This window comes from Tupaia chinensis, unplaced genomic scaffold, assembly GCF_000334495.1.
Source record: "Tupaia chinensis unplaced genomic scaffold, TupChi_1.0 Scaffold000251_1, whole genome shotgun sequence".
Classification (NCBI taxonomy): Eukaryota; Metazoa; Chordata; class Mammalia; order Scandentia; family Tupaiidae; genus Tupaia; species Tupaia belangeri.
The window spans coordinates 5,325,021-5,345,428 of record NW_006159731.1 but is presented as its reverse complement, the minus strand read 5'-3'; the positions used below and the strand labels follow the sequence as shown (position 1 = coordinate 5,345,428).

Sequence of the window (20,408 nt, the reverse complement as noted above, 5' to 3'; positions counted from 1 at the left end):
GGGAAAGAGGAGGTAGGAGAGAGAGCCCGAAAGACAGAGGGAGAGAGGCAGCAAAACAAACAACAGTTCTAATCTGGACTAGAGCCTCAGAGGGGCCCTTTTTGTCCCCTGACAGTCTCTGAGGAAGATAATTGACATTTCAGTTAACATGATCACACCTTGTTCCAAAGTCAGATTGTTCTCTTCCATCCCTGTCTCACCAGTTAGAGCTGGTGAGCTATCCTTTCAAATCTATACACCTAAGCTAGGAAAGGTAATAAACTCTGTGTGTTGGACACATGGTCTTTGCTTCATTTTAACTGTCAAAAAAATGTTAGTGGGACTAGCAGATCACTTAATGGTTACATTGCTGAACTCCCACATAGTCCACTGCAGTTCGAGTCTTGGACCTGGTAGCTTAAAACTCCCATACTTGCGTAAAATAATCTTACCAGAAATCCCAAGTGGAAAATTCAGAAGTGATTGCTGCGTGGCCATGGCGGGGAGGGATGATTCTTGCTTTCTGTCTCTGTTTCTGTCTCTCTGGCAAGCGCATTCACCATGTAGCAAAAATATCTCTTAAAAGAAAAGATTAAAAAAAAGAAAATGTTAGTGAGGTGTTTTGTTTGTTTATTTTGTATTTATCTGTTTAAGAGGCGATCATGCTTCTCTACCCCCAACCCCAGTTAAAAACCGGCAAGTTACTTAAGGATTTTCTTTAAAATCAACTCTGTAGCTATTCAGTCAGGATCAGTCATAGTACTTCAGTTTTTCCTTGGTTTTAGCTTAACTCCAGCAGCGAAAACCAGGCCCTGAGTTGTTACAACCCAACCCCCATCCTAAGTATTCTGCTGGCTACTGAGCTCCTGAAAACGGGGGCTGCCAGACGTGGATTCTGGGATTCCCAGGACCAGGTCAAGCAATTAGAGGTCCACCCAGGGGTGAATTCCATACATGGTTTCTTCTCCATCTGGAATGAGTGCTCTAACATCTGGGTTAATCAGATCATGCGGACATGGTAACTAAGGGCAGAAAACAGCTGGGCTCGTCGCGCAGAGCCTAGACCGAACGTGACCAGCTGTTCTTAGAAACCAGCTCTGGAGATACAAGAGCCAACAGGCGTGCAGTGTCTGCTTATGGATAAGGGAGACGCAAAATCAAGCATAGTTTGGACCTTTGGGGCCAAATCTACATTGCTGAGAGGTGTTTTTTTACTTCTACGTAGATTTTGAAATTGGAGTTTCTGGGTGGAGGAGGTGCAAAGTGGTAACTGCAGCCAGCTAAAAAATATACTTCTACTCATTTACTCCCAAAATTCTTCACAGACGTGAAGAGAAAACAAGAAGTCAAACTTCAACAATTAGAACTAAGGACGTACCCCCAAAGTTTCCGTGCATTCGCCTGAAAGCCTGTGAGGACCGCCCTCCTCACCCCCGCTTCCTGCGTCTGCGCGCGCGCAAACCTGGGCCCCGCCCCTACGCTGGGGACGTAGAACGTGCGCCGAGAGGTCGCGGGCTGCGCAGGCGCCGTGGTTGCGTCAGCCCCTTGCTCCGTGCTAGCCGCGGGGATTCCGGAGAGGACCGCGTTCGCTGCGGTGTCTCCCGCGTCCATTCGGCACGGCGAGCCGGGGGATTCAGAAAGAAAGGGCTCGCGCCTCTCTCGGCCGCGTGAGTCAGAGCTAGAGCATTTTCTTCCGTCCAGGCAAGTGCTCTTAGGAAACGGACCCCGCCCCCCTTCCCAGCCTGGACTCCCGTTCTCCTTCCCTCCTGTTTTCCCTGTGGGGATACCCTAAGTTACTCTTTGCCGTTGAGTCCCTGTCAAGGCCATGAAGCTCGTGAGGAAGGACATCGAAAAGGATAATGCGGGCCAGGTGACGCTGGTTCCCGAGGAGCCTGAGGACATGTGGCACACCTATAATCTGGTGCAGGTAGGCGACAGCTTGCGCGCCTCCACCATCCGCAAGGTACAGACCGAGTCCTCCACAGGCAGCGTGGGAAGTAACCGGATCCGCACTACCCTCACTCTCTGTGTAGAGGCCATCGACTTCGACTCCCAAGCCTGCCAGCTGCGGGTCAAGGGAACCAACATCCAAGAGAATGAGTATGTCAAGATGGGGGCTTATCACACCATCGAGCTGGAGCCCAACCGCCAGTTCACCCTGGCCAAGAAACAGTGGGACAGTGTGGTTCTGGAGCGTATCGAGCAGGCCTGCGACCCAGCCTGGAGTGCCGATGTGGCCGCTGTGGTCATGCAGGAAGGCCTCGCCCATATCTGCTTAGTCACTCCCAGCATGACCCTCACTCGGGCCAAGGTGGAGGTGAACATCCCTAGGAAACGGAAAGGCAACTGCTCTCAGCATGACCGAGCCTTGGAACGGTTCTATGAACAGGTGGTCCAGGCCATTCAGCGCCACATACACTTTGATGTGGTAAAGTGCATCTTGGTGGCCAGCCCAGGATTTGTGAGGGAGCAGTTTTGTGACTACATGTTTCAGCAAGCGGTGAAGACTGACAACAAAGTGCTCCTGGAAAACCGGTCCAAGTTCCTTCAGGTAAAACAGTCTTACCCTTGGGGGATAATTAATAATAGGCAGAAGGATTGGTGTAAACTACTGAAGTTATAGAGCTGGGAAAAGTAAAACAGCAGAAAGCCTTTTCTTGGCTGGGATTGTAAACAAGATAATGAAATAAAAAGAACTGTTAGGTGTCTAGCAAATTTATATAGTGTATTTTGTTGAAGACTTTAAACATATAAAACTTTATTAGTGCTTTGAAATTTAGGTCACTGTGGGCTCATTAATGGGTGCCCTAAAATATTCTTTTGTCTAACCTTTATACTTGCAATTCTAGGTACATGCCTCCTCTGGACACAAGTACTCCCTGAAAGAGGCCCTTTGTGACCCCACCGTAGCTAGCCGCCTCTCAGACACCAAAGCTGCAGGAGAAGTAAAAGCCTTAGATGACTTCTATAAAATGTTGCAACATGAACCTGATCGTGCCTTCTATGGACTTAAGCAGGTGGAGAAGGCCAATGAAGCCATGGCAATTGACACACTGCTCATCAGTGATGAGCTCTTCAGGCACCAGGATGTAGCCACAAGGAGCCGGTTTGTAAGGCTGGTGGACAGCGTGAAGGAGAATGCAGGCACAGTTAGAATATTCTCAAGTCTTCATGTGTCTGGGGAACAGCTCAGCCAGTTGACTGGAGTAGCTGCCATTCTCCGTTTCCCTGTCCCTGAACTTTCTGACCAAGAGGATGATTCCAGTTCTGAAGAGGATTAATAATTGAAATTTAAAATTGATACAACCTGTTTCTCACTTCTTCACTGTTAAATTTTCTTAGCATCCTAGTGACAGAAAACTGCAAGGATGGCACTTTTTGATGCATTCAGGGATTCCTCATGTATTTGGTCACACTAGGTATTTTGTGTTAAGCTAAACAGTAAACTAAAAGGAAATAATCTGCATACTACCATCTTCATTAATAAACATATTTTCACACAGGAATTTTGAATTTGTAGAAGAAACAAAAATTTTGTGTATCTGGTTAGACGTGTATATATTGTGTGGGCTAGATAATAAAATCACCTGCTTTGACATAGTTTTCTTTAGGAAAAGCTTTTCACTATCTCCAGTTTACATTTTTCTTTATTTTAATTCTGCATAGTATTCTTGCATTGCATTTAATGATCCCTATTCTCCCTAACTTCCCCCCTTTTTTTAAAAAAAGATATTACTCTTTTTTGCTATTTTAAATGATAGCCAAACAATTAGACTTGAAGACAAATTTAAAACAATCTTTTTCTAAAGAAACTCGTTACACCAATCATTTTAAAAGAAAACTCTTGGTATTTTGTTGTGAGAATCGTACTTGCTTTAGAGGACCACATAAGTCATTTTAGATCATATAGATGTGATCTGCAAGGGACTCTCAGTATACTATCTTGGAGGGATTTTTTTTTTTTTTAATTTTTAAAATAAGAATGAGGTATGTCTTTCCTTGTGATGTGCCTGATTACATTCAAAGCTGCAAGTTCCCGATCTGAACTTCAGTTCTTTGCACTGAAATGCCTTTTTTGTATTTTTTTTGTTTGTTTATTTCTTTTATGGCTTGTCAAAGGCTTAATTCTTTTGAATATTTGCATGTGGCATTAGTCAGTGCTTTCATATTCTTACTGGGTTTTAGGTGTGAAAAACTGTTGAGGATGTTTGAGTCAGTTACATCATTAGTATGTGGCAGTTGACTTGTATTCCAATATTGTTTAAGAGTTTCTGCAAGTACCTTGGAGTTTAAAATATTAGTAACTAATGGGAACCAGCAGTTAGCATAATGGCTATGTCGCTGGACGCCCACATAGTTGACCGCGGTTCGCGTCCCGGACCCGGTGGCTTAAAACTGAAGCCGGGCGTTATATATATATATATTATTAAGTAAGTAAATTTCTGGCCATCTTCCTGGTTTATATAACAGATTAGAGGATAACTTTTTTTTATAAACTTACTAACTAGTTTGAACTGTTATTTATTTATTACTAAAAACAGGGTCTTGCTGTATCAAGTTTCTCTTTAGCCTTCTGCTGAACTGTAGGCATGCCCTTAGTTTTTGTGTTTATGTGTTTCTGCTTTTCTTAAAGTTCATTCATTTTACTTCTTCCATGTAAGAAAGGAAGAGAAAGAAACAGACACCCTTGACAGGATCTCCTCACACCTGACTTCCCCTGAACCCAGACTTCCAGCCAGCCAACAACATGGGTGGGTTTGTGTGCACAGTGTGTTTCAGGTTAGTCTGGGATCTGAACCATAGTCTTCCATGTGTCTCCTGCGCGGCAGAGCAGTACCCTTCAGCTTGTACCATTGCAGCTGAGCCTGCCTCTGGCTTTTAAGTTGGGTTGAGAATTAAACCTGAGCCTTACATATGGCCTCAGCCTGCAAATAGCAGTATCTACCACCATAAATTACTGGGGCTATACTTTTTTAATGTTGGGGACAGATACCTCTATGTACTTTAGAGTCAAGAATTTGTATTCTTATATTAATGTAGCTACCTCATAATCTAAATTTAGATTGTTATTCCATTATAATTTCATGAATATTTAACTTTAAAGTATTATTAAAAGTAACTTATTAGGTCAACCCTGTGGCCTAATAGGTAAGGGAGCTGGATCCCACATGGCCTCCTATGGTTCACATCCTGGCCCTGTTGACTTGAAAAACATGCTGGGTTATGTGTGTGTATGCCCATGTGCCCCAAATCCTCACAGGATGGAGAAAGGACTGTGGCGTGACCATACTCCCTGGAGGGGTACTGTACTCCCCTGGAAGGGTACTTTCTCTCTTTTTCTATCTCTGATAAGCAATTTTTTTAAAAATGAAAGTTACTAAATAATTTAGTAAGAACATAGAATTGAAGCCTTTAGGATTTTTAAAGGTAGAATCTGATTGGGTAATAAATTACATTCTCAGTAAGAATTGAGATTAGGCATCTGTCACTGTCATAATTTATACAGCACTGAAATAAAACCTAATAAATCTAGCCGATACATTTTAGTTCATTGGTTGTCAAATTTAGCTGCCTGTTAGCCTCACCTTGGTAGCTCTTAATTCTTTCAATGCCCATACTTCACTTCAGACTAATTAAAATCTTCACCCCTAAAAGTACTGTTTTTAAAAGAACCACACAAGTGATTCTATCAGACATCAAGGTTGAGAGCCACTAACCCAGGACTTGCTATTCCAAAATATGGGCCATGGATTAGCAGCATCCCTGAGAGCTTGTTAGAAACTATAATCCAGGGCTCTACTCTAGATCTGTGAGCCAATCTGCTGGTACCAACATCTCCAAGTGATGGTTGTGCATAATAGAGTCTGATAAACATAGGAGAGAGTTAACATCTCCAAGTGATGGTTGTGCATAATAGATTAACATAGGAGAGAGTCAACTAGCCATACCCAATATCTATAAAGTCTCTCTAAAAGCCTATGTTTATGTTCATGAAATATTTCATTAAAAAAAAATCCTTTCTATGTTTTAAGACATTACATTTTACTTCATTCCCAAGAGAATAATTCTCACTAGATCTCAGGTGGGAATAAACTAATAACAAGGGCAAATAAAAGTAGAAATAAACTAATGACAGGAACAAATAAAATTTTAAAAATCTAATTATTTTGGACTATTTTCTACAAAACAAAATGAACCATAAGTCTTTGGAAATCACATACAGTAGCCTAATTCCAACTGCTATTCATTAATGTTAAGAAATGACTATGGGCTAAAACACTATTTTAACCTTTGATGTACTGTAGATTTTCATTTCCCATCAGGTGTTTACTGTAAACAAAGATTTGCTATTCCTACTAAACTCAGAAGCTTGCACATTTTTTCATTTTTCTATGGATATAATACATACCACATTACACTTTGCTATTTCAACCCCCCCGCCCCCCATGTTAAATATCCTGCACATTTTGTGACTGGATTGCTTATCTTAGATTTCACTTTCCTTATCCCCTATAAGTTGGAGCTTTCTCTTCCCGATTGCCTCTAGGTATCTGTGTAAAGCTAATCTTCCTTTGTCTTATTTTCTGTAGCTAGCTTTAGTTTCTGTTTTAGTCCCTGTGACCAGTTCTCTTAACCTCAAATTATCTTTAACAGAAGTGACTCATAATTTCTGAAATTCATATATTCTGGAACTGAAATTTTCTCTGTTGCTTAAAAATAAGTAAACAGTACAATGATATATACATGAATCACCCATAATAGAAATTGTCCATTTAGAAAGGGTCATTATGCTTTTACATCATGGCTTTCCAAGCAAATAGGACTGGCTTTTAGTGTTTAGTATTAGAGTATGTTGAACTACAAGTAAAAGAGTAGATTCTAAGGTGATTCTGAGAGCTTGAGAAAAGAAATTCTTTTGCCTGACACCAGAGCTTAGTTAAGGGAGGTCCATATTTAAATTACACCAACCATTAAAAGTAATACATTTAATTTTATCCTTTCATTCTTTTAGTACCTACTTTGAATCAGTCACTGGGTTTGAGAAAGACAAGCATGTAAACAAATCACTTTTGTAACTAACTTGTAAAAAGGGATCACTTTCAGGAAGAACTTTATAGAGCAAGGGCCAGTAAATTTACCTAAAATGGTGAGAAGATATTCGGAAAGGGTAAGTGGGAAGATTGGCGATTGGCAGGGCAGATGTGCCAATCACCCTCTATGCCACAACACAGTTTGGTTGTGAGCAAAATGAGAAAACAGCATAATAAATAAACATTCTACAGATATTACCCTTCACAGCACAAAGGATAGATTGGTGGAGGCAAGATTGAAGTCAGGAAGACCAGTTAGAATGCTTAATAGGAAAAATAGAAAAACAGTAGTTGCCTGAACAAGGACAATAACAACATTCCTTGTTCCTTGCAGTGATAATGAAAAGAAGTCAAAAGGCAGTCTTTAGAGACGGGATCAAAAGGACTTGAGCTGCAGATGGTTGTTCAGAGTTACAGAAAGTAGCATCTGAAGGTAAATCTCAGATTTCTTTCTTGAGTGGTGAGAGAAAGATGTTGGCACAATTCAAAGAGAGTAAAAGCAGAAAGAGATGTTGACTTGGAAGGAAAGTCATAAGCTCAGTTCTGCTCTTTGGTTTGAAAGGACTGTGGGACATATGGAATGGGCTTATTTCCTTCCTTCAGGTTTTTGCTGAGATGAAAATAAAACTTAAAAAAATATTATGGGTTGTGACTGAATTTAGTAGGTGAATTTTTATTTTTCAAAATTCCCACAGTGTAGGAATAAGCAGCCCGTATCTCATTAAGGCCAACCTGTTACTTATTGCTAATGGACTGCTTCGATTTCCCTCACCAGACATTCTCTTCACTTCTCCAATTAATTCCATGCCTAACCACAAAAGTCCACACTGTGGCATAAGTTTTGCAAAGTTTTTACTTAGATCTTTTTTAAGGCTATGAGAATATTTGTTTTAAACATTGATTTTAATCACCCTGTAATTTTGCTGATAAATATGTTTAAGTAAATGAGCTCTCCAGTAATGAATAGGTGAAAAGCAACTTGAAAGTGAAGTATCATTGCAGAGAGTTTTTTAGGCCTTCAATAAAATATTTTCTCCATGTTGAGCTAGTATATTTCAATGTGCTATGATTCAGTTTGTATACAAAGGATTACAAAAACTTCCTAGAAGATGGAGTTAAAGTACAAGTTAATTTATTGTTAAAAAATAAAATAAAATCCAGGCATAATTTTTCATAGTATTGCTCCCCACCCTATGCTTTACATAAACTTTTTGAAGATCATTTATAGTTTAGGTGATTTTCACATTTCAAAAATGTGCTACTTAAGAGTTTCTTAATGTGTACTGCTGAATTGTCAAGTTAGAGGTTCAGTGCAAAAAATTATTAATCGGAAAAATTTCTAAAGGAGTTAACATACAAGTACAACAGTTTTGTGTATCAAAGGTGCTTATTTAGAGAGGATTCAGAAGTCAGTAATGCAGTTAATTAAGGTGTTGGAAAACAAGTTCTGTAATAGTCTTGGAATTTAACCATAACAATCTGGGACTGACTTAACATTGTCAAGTAGCAGGTAAACTTTACTTGGAAATAATAAATCATAGAAGTTCAGTAAGGAGATAGTCAGATTCAAAGACCACCCACAAATATTGGCAAAAGATACTAAGCTGAAGTAAAGATGATAACATATCATTAATTCTTCCTTTTTAGGAAGTGTTTAATACAGTGTCACAGTTTGTGTTCTTATCTGTATTTTAGAGTATTCTTTATAGATTTCTGAATATAAACATCTGTAAGAGAGCCTAATTATTTTATTTAATTTCTCTATTTTTAAGTAGCATTAGGTTGTGAGGAAAGTCATGAGAAAATGACTTTCATTTCTATGCAAAATTGCATCATGATTTTCCGAACAACCTGATAGTGTGTTCTGCTGTTAGAAATAGCACTGAGACCCGGAAAAACTGTTACATACTATAAAGGTGTACAGTGATTAAATGTAAGTTTTTAAAAATGTTAAAAAAAAAAAGAATAAAATGATGCTGAAGTTCAAGGAGAAACTAATAGTTTTCCTCAAGGAAAATCCACCTTTATATGCAATACTTTGTGTTACATACAAATTTGAGGGTATAAATTTTGCTTTTCATATTTTAATTCTATAATAATTGGCATTGGTATTTCCATATGCCAGTTCTAAGAATTACAACATTTATGGTAAATTCCCTTTTCTTTTTTTTTAATTATTTTATTTTAACTTTATTTATTATTATTATCATTATTATTTTCCAGTTTGATCAGAGAGAGACAGAGAGAGAGAGAAGAAGTGAGAAAGCAAGCCACCAGGTCCGAGACTTGAACCGTGATCGGCCATGTGGGAGTCCAGTGCCTTTAACCACCATGCCACTTGCTGGCCCCAAATTCCCTTTTCTTCATCCCCTAAAATTGTCCACATTTAGTAACCCATTCCTTAGAATGCTAGGTTAATAGACATGGCTGTTTTATATAATGTAAGGAGTTTAAAGTACTTAGAGCTTATTTTTATTTGGTTGCCTTATTTGGTTCCAAAATATCCTGGTGATATCTGCCAGGCAGCAAATCCAAAAGAAAAATGTCTTGGCTAGCATATTGCCTAGTTATGCCCAGGGTTAATACCACTGTCCCCACTCCAATAATGGACAACTTATTATAATAAAAATAACTCTACTTTTTAGGTATTAGGTCCTCTAGTAAAGGCTTTAAAATACATTATTTAATATCTTCAAGAGCCCTGTGAGAAAGCTTTTGTTATTTACGCATTTAAGATGAGAAAATAAAATGAGAGCAAGTGATTGATAATTCTAAAATCACATAGCTGGTTGGTATTATGAGATGTCCCATCAGGTGACTCCCTAAAAAAATAAGGATACCCATTCCATTTCTATTTTCTGTTTAGAGTCAAATGTGTGCCTAAAATTCCCCCCCATCCCGAATTTTTCTTTTAAGAGATTCTTGCTGTAGGGCACATGCACTCTCCAGAGAGACAGAGACGGAAAGTCTAGGGGGGGATGGCCATGCCACAGTCCCTTCTTCTCCAGTCTCCTCTTGGGATTTTGGGCACAGATGCACATGCACCTGGTATGAGTTTTAAGCCACCAGGTCTGGGACTCAAGCCACAGTTGACTCCATGGGAGTCCAGCAACATAACCATTATACCAATGTATTTTGGGTCCCCAAAATATATTTTTTGATAACACTAAATTTTATAATCAGCTAAAGTTTGTGCAATCATTTTGTGCGTATTTATTTTTATCTCCTACTGTGTATTAATTGTCTCATGAAACATCAAGAGTGACATTCTATCTAGTTGACAATTAGAAAGTATAGGGAAAGTCTGTATTAAACCAAGATCCTCAAGTCTTTACCCACCATTTGTTTATTGTTATTTCACACCTAGTTTTAGCAAACTTTTTTTCTTTCATTGCCAGGGGACACTGCGCCTCCCAGAAAGAGAGAGAAAGTAAGAAAGATCCCTATAAGGAATGGTTATGCACATACATTCATGCCCAGACTGTTTTTCAAGTCTTCAAGTCTTGTAACTGCATGGTTGGTCATATGAGATCAGACTACCTTAACCCCCGGGACACAGAGAGCCAGCTCTTTTTTAAAAAAAAATTTAAATTTGCTATACCAATGTGTGAACAAATACATATTTACTAAGCACTTTAGGTAGCCAGAACCATGATACCCTGGTATATGGGAAGATGAGTTAAGAAACTTTATCCTGCCTTTAATCTGCAAGTTAGATATCAGGAAGAGATGGCCACAACTGGCCCAGCTAAGCACCAAGTGATAGCACACAGAAGTGTCAGCCGCAACTCCAGTGGATTCCAAAGCACCATGTAGGGTTTAGGGTATTTTCCCAGGGCCTGAGAATATTTCTGTGATAAAGAACTGTCAGAACTGACATTCATATTGAGGAAAACATTGAATTACAGTGCGGTGTATTCTGTGAAAGAAGGGAATGTAAAGTCTTGAAATTATTTTCATCCAAAATTATAGTATCAAGAGACATTGGTACTGAGACCAGCAGATGGCATATTGGTTACGTTGCTGGCTTTTCCCGTAGTCGACCACAATTGACATCCTGGGTCTGGCAACCAAATACTCATACTGGGCATGTGTGTTTGCTTTCCCAAAAATCCAGAGAGGAGAATGGTGAAGGGGTTGCAGCACGACCATCCCCTCCAGGGTGTTCTTCCTTTCTGTCCCACTCTGTCTCATTCTGTCTCTGGTGAGTGCACATGCCCTATAGCAAAAATCTTTCTAAAAAAATATTCGTACTTAAGTGTTTAGTCCTCTGTCATATCTAAATGCAGTCTCAGATATTAAATTTAAAAAAATAAGCTGAAATAATTGTTGAAGGGTGAATTCTTGTAAAGGAGAAAAAAATCCTAATAGATTTTGGTTGGAAAATTTATTTGGAGGTGGGAGGTCTTTCTAAGTTCAAGCCTAAGTTCCAGAAGTTTTATGTCTGGAATTTTTCATCAAGTCCTTGTGTAAACATTGACTAGAACTTTTTGTTTGACACCATTGTAAAAAATTGCTTTGTGAATATAAAACATATTTTAATCTGTGTTTCAGCTCATTTGATCCTGCTACCATAATTTATACTTTATTTTTTTCTCTCCCCAAGTATGTTGACAATAATAGAATTCTTTTTTATTTTGAGTGGACAATTAAAATATTAGATCATCAGGAAAGTCATGATGTATTTTTCTTACAAAAATGTGTCATGACTTTCCAAACAATGTGTTATAGTACCTTGTTCTGAATCACTTATAACCATTTAAAAATTAATGCTATAAAAACCTTACATATCACAGGACTCAGTTCATGATACAGATGTAAACTGAGGCTCAGAGAGGGTTTATAACTTGCTTAAAGTTACGCAAAGAATTTTTCATAGGGTCCACCTTGGCTGTTTGATTTATTCCATTCCAATTTCTTGTTCATTTTCTTGTCACACACATGTATGTATATTGGATGTTGGTGTGAGTAGGGAAATAAGGAACAGCATAGGTCTTCAAAATTGCCAAACTCTCCATATTTATCAAATTATGGATCTTGTGACAAGACATTTCCTCTGAGCAGTGTCACTGAGAGACCCAGCTTTGAGGTCCTGTTCATTCCTGTCCATTTCCTTCCACCAGAGAAAGACTCTGCTTGCCTTTCTCCTGAGATCTACCCCATTCTTTAGAAGAACGTATACTGGGCACCTACTATGTGACAGACACTCTGCTTAGTCCCAGTGGTCTGAAGTGAAAGTGATCACAACCCCGTTTTTCCAGGACAGGGCAGTCCAGGCAGAGGAACAGATGGGAAGCAAGCAATAGCAATGCCATCAGTGCTGGGAGCTGGGACACCTAACTGAGCCTGGCCTCAGTGAGGAGGTGCTATCAGAGTTCAAACTGATAAATTCTGGGGACCAGCAGTTGACATAATGGCTACGTCACTGGACTCTCATGCAGTCAACCGTGGTTTGAGTCCTGGACCTCGCAGCTTAAACTCATGCCAGGCACATGCGTGTGCATACCCAAGATCCTGAGAGGAGAATGGAGGAGAAGGGATTGCGACTTGGCCATCCCCCCTGGGGGGCTATTTCTCACTTTCTGTCTCTCTGTCTCTCTCTGTCTTTCTGGCAAGTGCACATGCCCTATAGCAAAAACTTCTCCAAAAAAATAAATAAACTGATAAATTCTGGAAACCCACATTGACCTCGTAATTTCTAGAGAGATAAGCCAAAGGTAGGTCCTCAGGCCACTCAGCCTTACTTTAATAACACTCCCCCCCCCTTTTTTTTAAGAAGTTTTTGCCTTAAGGCATGTGCAAAAGTGAGAAAGGCAGAGACAGCAAGAGGGAAAGTGAGAAATTACCCCCACCCCACATCCGTGGGGTGGGGTGGGAGTAATGGTCACCTTGCAATCCCTTCTCCATTCTACTCCTGGGATCTTGGGGACTCAGGCACGTAAACCTAATTTTCAAGGCTTGAACCCTGGTCAACCATGTGGGAGTTCAACAACATAACTACTGTTTTATCTGCTGGTGCTAACATTTTTCCTGTTACGTTACTGTCTCTTTGTAATTCCTAATCTCTAGATGTTAAATATGGTGCAGTTAATGAATCTGAGAAGAGCTATAATGGAGAGAGGAAATTACCTTCTACTCTTGAGAAATAAGTGGAAAAGATAAGTGGAATAAAAATACATCAGACAATGGACCATGAATGAAAGGATTTGTAAAGATTCTGGAACCTTTGTTAATTTTATGTTGTCACCTGCTCTCTATGGCTCTCTATGACTAACAGTGAAATGATTAAACCAGAAAAGGAAGTTTAGCTTGTTTGTTTTCAGGACAGCAAAAAAGGGGGGCGATGATGATGAGCGAGTGGGAAACATTCTGTCCCTCTCTACTATGATTCTTGAGAAGAAGGATCTCCAGGATAGAGCAGATGGTGGCAGTCACCTCGGGAGAAGGGAAGTGCACTCCAGAGCCTGGCTCAGGAGAGAAGAAATGACAGGAAGTTGACTTGGGCCAGGGAAGGCTCTGAAGGTGGACTGCAGGAAGATTGTCCTTATTCTTCATTGATCCTTAATTTTAAAATTCAGGAACACACCCTTATTAAACAATAACAGCTTCTCTCTTAAATGCTTCATTTCAGTAAATGGCCAACAGGGGTTAGGTGTGGTAGAAAGGAAGGAAATTTTCTGAAGAAAGGGAAAAACCAATTTTATGAGGAGGAATGAACTCTGGGAACAGTTCTCTTACTCTTTGTATCTCAGTAATATTTTCAGCCTGAAGTGAAAGGAAATAGAATAGCTTATGGAATGTGGGGAACTTGGAAGAACTGAAACAAAACCAACTAACTGTTTCATTAAATGTGGTCATGTATCTTCAAGCAAATGAGTCTCTTGGCCCAGCCGCTGTGGTGCAGCAATAACACAGCAGCCTGTAAGGCCGAAGGCCACATGACTGATAGTGGGGTTGGATCCCTGAGCTGGTTTGATAACATGCAAAGTACATGTAGCCATCCAAGTTCCTGAAGAATTGAAGGGCTTGGGTGAGGGGATCATAGTGTGACAAGACTCTGATGAGAGTGTAGTCTCTCTCTTTCTCTGTCTTTCCCCTCTCCCCTTTTGTGTGTGTGTGAGCGCACGCATGCACACACGCAGATGTTACCATTTTTAAAAATGTACCATCATCATTGTGAATTTCTCACTCTGGATTCTTGCCTAGAACTTACTAGGGTTCAAAAGGGTTAGATTTTTTTTTTTTTAATCTTCCTGGAAGTTTTTTGTTTTTTATTTCCTAAGGGCACATGCACTCACTAGATAAAGTGAGAAATCACTTTCCAGTAAGGAATGGCCACACCACAACCCTTTCTCCTCCATTCTCCTCTTGGAATTTTGGGCATGTATACACACACATACCTGGTGTTTTTTCAGGTTGCTAGGTTCAGGACTCAGACTGTGGAGTGAGCCATGTGAGATCCAGTACCTTAATCACTATACCCACCTGCTGACCCATCAAGACATTTTTATAATGGTAGTGAATTTAAATCTGTTAGACTTGCATTTTATATACAGGTTCACATATGTCCTTCTAAATAAGTTAGAAACTTTTCAATTGTGAGGATCAAGACAGTAATGTAACCAGATTTTATATTTGGAACTATGGAAAGGATGTTGCACATCAGAAATTACAAAATAATTAAAATACTATTTACTGTAGTTACCAAAGATTATAATATTAGCAATTGCAAGAACATTGCATTTATAAATAACCAAGAATGTTAGAAATGATCTGTGTCTTTCTCAGATGACATTGTTCAAGAATTGATGTGCCCAGACCCTATCTTGGCATTTTGTGACTTAAGGAAATCATTTCATCTTCTTGAGACTCGGCTTCTTCATCTATAGAACAGGGAAAGAATGGTGAACCTTGATTTCATAGTCCCTTGCAGATATCTGATTCTACTTAGTTTAGTAACAGTAGTTGCTTGTTATTTTTACAAGTCATGTCTTTCAGGGCCTGTAAGGCTGAAGACCTCATGACTGACAGTGGGGTTGGATCCCTGAGCTGGTTTGACAACATGCGAAGTGCATGTAGCCATCCAAGTTCCTGAGGAATTCAAGGGCTCAGGTGAGGGGATCGTTGTGTGACAAGACTCTAATGAAAGTGTAGTCTCTTTCAAAATAAATCTTTAGTGACTCTCAGGTTTAAAAAGAATCTATTTTGCACCATTTCTCACAAGCTGCCAAATATGGGGTTTGGCTGACTGCTAAAAAGAGCAGCCTGCTAGTAGGAGCAAATTCCAGAGCTGAGGGTCATTTATTTGGAATGCATTGCCAAACACTCCTATATTTTAAAGCTGTCAGGGGGGTCTTTAAACTTGAACATTTAGGGGGTAAACAATTATTTAAACCATTGTGTCAATAGTTGCAGGAAAATATTGTGGTTTACAAATATTTTCTAGTAGTTTGCCACATTCCAGTGGCATGCCAAGTTACATAGTCATGCCATTTTTTCTCCTGGTTATTTTTCACCCGTATCAACTTTGCTTGCTCTCCCAAAGAAGTAGACAGTGAGGAAAACACAGATCTTTATTTTTATCAGAATGTTCTTTCCAGTAAGCCCGTGGTTTCTCAAACCAGGCAACACCAATCACCTAGGGAGTTTTAAAATCATGCTGATGCCTGAGCCCTACTTCAGAACTGGTCCAGATATCTAGAAAAGGAACTCAAGTACCTGGATATTTAAAAGCTCCTCAGGGGTTTCTTATCTGAGCCAGGTTAAATCAAGGAGAGGCATCACTGAGTAGGCCAATTGGCTTTACTCTGCTCTGTGACCACCATACCAATTAGCTGTATGGTTAAGAAAACAGATGGTATATAGACACTGCAGAAAAACCAACTATAAAAAGTTGATACGCAATGGAGGGGCTTCCAGTGGCATGGTGGTTAAGGTGGCTGAATCCCACATGGCCAGACCCAGCAGCTTGGTAAAACACACCAGGTGCATTGATCCAAACTCCTGAGAAGATAATGGAGAAGGGATGGTGCATGACCATATACTCTAAGGGGGTGCTTTCTCACCTCCTCCTTATGGCAAGTGCATGCACCCTGTAGCACATTAAAAAATTAAAAAGTCGATGGTGATAATGTATTTCTTTAGCTTTAACACCTCATTGTGGAATTTGGCTATAAGTGTGTGCATTTTTGAATTTGTACCATAAATTAAAGCTAATTTGATCAGTTTGTGAATATCAAGGATGAAACTTACAGTCTTTTGTGATAAAAGAATTAAGACAAGACAAGACAACAAAAGAGTAAGAGCTAACATCGTTGAAAACAGAAAGATGTAACAATTGGCTGGAATCACCTGGGAAGATGATACTTGGAGTTACCTTTGAAATGTTTTTTAGTTATCCAGTGTATTAAGAACATTGGCCATGGACTAGAAAATCTTAGCTCCACTATAGATGAACTCTATGAGCAAGACTTACTACCTTTATGGTCCACAAATTTAGCTTCATGAGCTTCAGATTGTAAAATGGGGGAAATGATAAAACTTGCCTCATAGAGTTGCAAGGAATAAATGATATGAAACTCAGTTACCAGGAAATTCACAGGAGCTCAGTTCATCATAGTATTGTTCCTCCCTCCTATTGCGTCTTTTTACCTCACACAGCACCTGGCACCAGATCAGACATGAAGTCTGATGGTCACAGAGTGCCTTATGCCTCTTCCTGTTGTAAACCCCTGCCAAAGTTATCTGACAGAAATATTCAAACCAGGGACCAACAGTTGGCATAATGACTATGTTGCTGGACTCCCATGTAGTCAACCATGGTTCAAGTCCCAGACCCAGTGTCTTAAGCTCACACCGGGTGCGTGTGCGTGTGTGCCCAAGATCCTCAGAGGAGAATGGAAAAGAAGGGATTGTGGCATGGCCATCTCCCGAGGAGGTAATTTCTCACTTTCTGTCTCTCTGTCTCTCTGGCCAGTGCACGTACCTATAGCAAAAAACTCTCAAAAAAAAAAATATATATATATATATTCAAACCAGAACAAGTGGGCCCACTCCATCTAGTGTCACCCTCAGCAAAAGAAGGGCTAGCCAGATTGTTCTAGTCTTTATAATATTTTCATTTTTTTTTTATATTTGGATGCACTTGTATGTCCCACCTGAAGACACAGAGGAGTTAAGGTGAAAAGCCCACTTCTGTAACTGATATAGGCATATGATAAACAGTATGCAAGAATACATTTCAGTTTGTGAAGTTGATGCCAGGAATAGTAAGTAACCCTTTCAAGGATAAAACGGAGAACACACAGAGAATGCTCACCATCCACCCTCCACTAGGAGATCTTGACTGTATAGGGAGACCACAGAAGCTTGTGCAGCTCCATGATGCTAAGACTGGTTCTATGTTGGCCATGACCCATCTTTAAACTCCTGAATAAATAAAATTTATGTTAGCTATTAGGTTAGAATGCTAGGTATTGCTTTTCCTGCAATGTAAACATCTCAATTCTTATGATCCTTGTTACTTATTATTTAAATATTATTCTTCAACTGTTCAGCTTTCCTGTGTTTCGGTCATACATAAGTCAGAAACGAACCACGATTTCCTTACTATTTATAAGTTATTTGCAACTTACAGAAGCCAACTCTGGCAATATAAGCAATAAAAGAATTGTTTGGAAGAAAATAGAGACTCAGATGAGAACAAAGAGAGGAAGGCACAGTTAAAACCCTGGTACAGAAATCATTTGTTTTCAGCTATACAGCTGATGGAATCACTATCCCAAGACAACCATTCCCATTCCACTGACTAATAGCAACTAGACCTCTGAGAATAATCTCCGGTGGATGGGAACATCAGGTCATCTCTCCAGAGGTCACAAGTCTACATTCATAGACTAGGAGGCAGGACGAGGACTGTTTTATACTCCTACATCTCCTCCTCCCATCTCCATCTTCCATGTACCTTGACTTTTGACCCTGTTTCCTAACCAAAGAGTGTGCCATAGCAAAAAAAAAAAAAAAAAAGGGAAAAAAAAAATATCCACTAACCATTTTAAAACAAAGTGGGAGAAGCTACATTTACTAAATACCTTTGCAAGGCTAACCATTGCACTTGTGTTAGAGACACTGTTCATGATTAGTATCCTGAAGTAAGACTGGCAGTGTTCAGATCCCAGTTCTGTTACTTGCTGGAAGAAGCAATGCTGGTTCTGAGCGTGAAACTGAATTGATCTGACCCCAGGCGTGATGCCATATCATTATTTCATGCATCTTCATGGGCCTGTTTCCATTTCTCTTTAGTATCAGTCTTGAAAATCGTGAGTTTTTAACACATTTATCAGTAGAGCAAAGATATCAATTTGTTAGAAATATAAAGTACATCCCTTTCAGGCTTCTAATTTGCTTTAAAAATCCAATCTTATGAATTAGTTGAATAATTGATTAAAAAGTATTTTTGTTTTCACCTGCCTTTTTTTTTCCTGAATAATTATCTTACATTTGACTTTGTGGGCACCCATTGAAATGGGTCTTGGATTTATCAAAAAGAGCTTAAGAACCAATCCTATTGGTAGATTTAAAATAGGGGCTCACCGAAATACTCAAGGTCAAATGATCTCTACATTTTCGACCAGGCAAAATCTCAGCACGGAATTTGATTATTTGTCCTGAAGCATCATGGACCAGCAGGAAGCTCAGGAAATGCTTAGTTTCTACAGTTGCAGTTCATCTTGGGGTCACCTCAGGCCACTTACATCTCTTATCTCTGCTTTTCTCCAGCTGACATTTGGTTCTGGAAGGAAATAGAAGCCAGGAAAGAGGAAGATGATGTTGTATCTCCTCACTCCCAACACACTTACGCTTAGTCTAAACATTGTTTTCCAACCCAGCTGTCAAACTTTAAGCATAGAAGAGGAGGAAGAGAATCAGCTAGCAAATATATCCAGATTTCCTGTTGAGCATCAAATGCCAAACCCACCAGGGATTTTACTTTCCTAAAGTAAAATCTAAATTTGAAGATAAGTTAAAAATATAAAACATACAACAAAGTGTCTCTCTTCTACCTTTCTAGGGTTGACAGATTTAGGGTGGAGGAGGTGGGGGAAAACAGTGAGTGGCATATTTATTTTAAAAAGTTATTCCAAAAGAGATTATTCAATACAGTGAGTGGAGCATACTTATGAATATATATATATATACACATATGTATGTGTATATATATATATATATATATATATATTCAAAACAGTGAATAGGACATACTTCTACAACTTTATTATTTATTTGTCATTAAATTTTATCTGAGTGTGTAGCAACACTACCTCCTCATGATCTAAGTGTTTCTACACTAGCTTTGAATATCAGTGAATGTCTGCTTTGCAATCATCTTTTCCAGGTGATTCTTACATGTTAAAATAATGTCACTCCAAAGAAGTGTTTAAATGTAAGACAGCTTTACTATAATATTAGTTATGTTTGTGATGCAATTTGATAATGGGAAGTTCTCGTAAAACAAAACTAACAATTGGTAATTATAAGTAAGTGTATGATCTTGACAGATTAAAGAAACTTGATTTAAAATACATCACTAAACAGAAACTAAGTCACAAAATTTTTTAAATTCAGGAGCAGCATACAACAGGGAGACAGCATTTAATAGTGACTAAGGGAGACAGTTATGGAATTAGACCTCCAGGGCTCACTATCTCTAAAAATCTCTCAAAAAAAAAAAAAGACCTAACAGTCTTTCTTTCATGTATTTGGGTTCTCCAGTGTTGGGTGCATTGATATTTATAAGTTTAATATCTTCTTGTTGAATTATCCCTTTTAGTATTATATAGTATTCTCTTTTGTCTCTTCTTACTTTTTTTTGTCTTAGAGTTTCTTTGTCTGAAATCAGTATTATGACTCTAGTCTTTTTTTATTTACATTTGCTTGGAATATCTTTTCCCAGTCCTTCACTTTCAGTCTATGTTTGTCTTTATCCGTGATGTACATTTCTTGTAGGCAGCATATAGTGGGCTTCTGTTCATTTTAATCTGCTAAACCAGTCTATATCTTTTAATTTAGAGAATTTAATCCATTACCATTCAGTGTTATTATCGATACTTGTGAACTTATTCCTTCATTTTGTTATCCATTTTTTTGGTTGTTTTTTGTTCTCTTATTTCTATTTGTCTCTCTTTAGTTTTCCTGATAAAGTACTTCCTTCAATATTTCTTGAAGAGCTGGTCTAGTGTTGGTAAATTATTTTAGTTCTTGTTTATCTGCTAATAATTTTATTTGTTCTTTGCATACGAAGGAAATATAGTATTCTTGCTGGGTATAGTATTCTTGGTT

General features: G+C 38.9%; 2 protein-coding genes across 4 annotated transcripts in view; both read left to right on the top strand.

The window, feature by feature from the left end:
- Positions 1 to 20,408, top strand: part of ITGA1 (integrin subunit alpha 1) — a 209,285-nt gene that overhangs the window by 14,177 nt on the left and 174,700 nt on the right. Inside the window, exon 1 of one of the 3 annotated variants that reach the window (XM_006149027.3) lies at positions 5,877 to 7,503. The exons of the other annotated variants lie outside the window; for them this stretch is intronic. The gene's annotated coding sequence lies outside the window, so the exon portion shown is untranslated. Of the gene's footprint in view, positions 1 to 5,876; positions 7,504 to 20,408 lie in introns of those variants that run through there. 3 annotated transcript variants of the gene reach the window in all.
- On the top strand, positions 1,648 to 3,485 carry PELO (pelota mRNA surveillance and ribosome rescue factor). Its single transcript, XM_006149025.3, has 2 exons — positions 1,648 to 2,530; positions 2,829 to 3,485. The coding sequence occupies exons 1-2, from the start codon at positions 1,805 to 1,807 to the stop codon at positions 3,258 to 3,260; spliced, it is 1,158 nt and encodes a 385-aa protein (XP_006149087.1). The 5' UTR covers positions 1,648 to 1,804; the 3' UTR covers positions 3,261 to 3,485.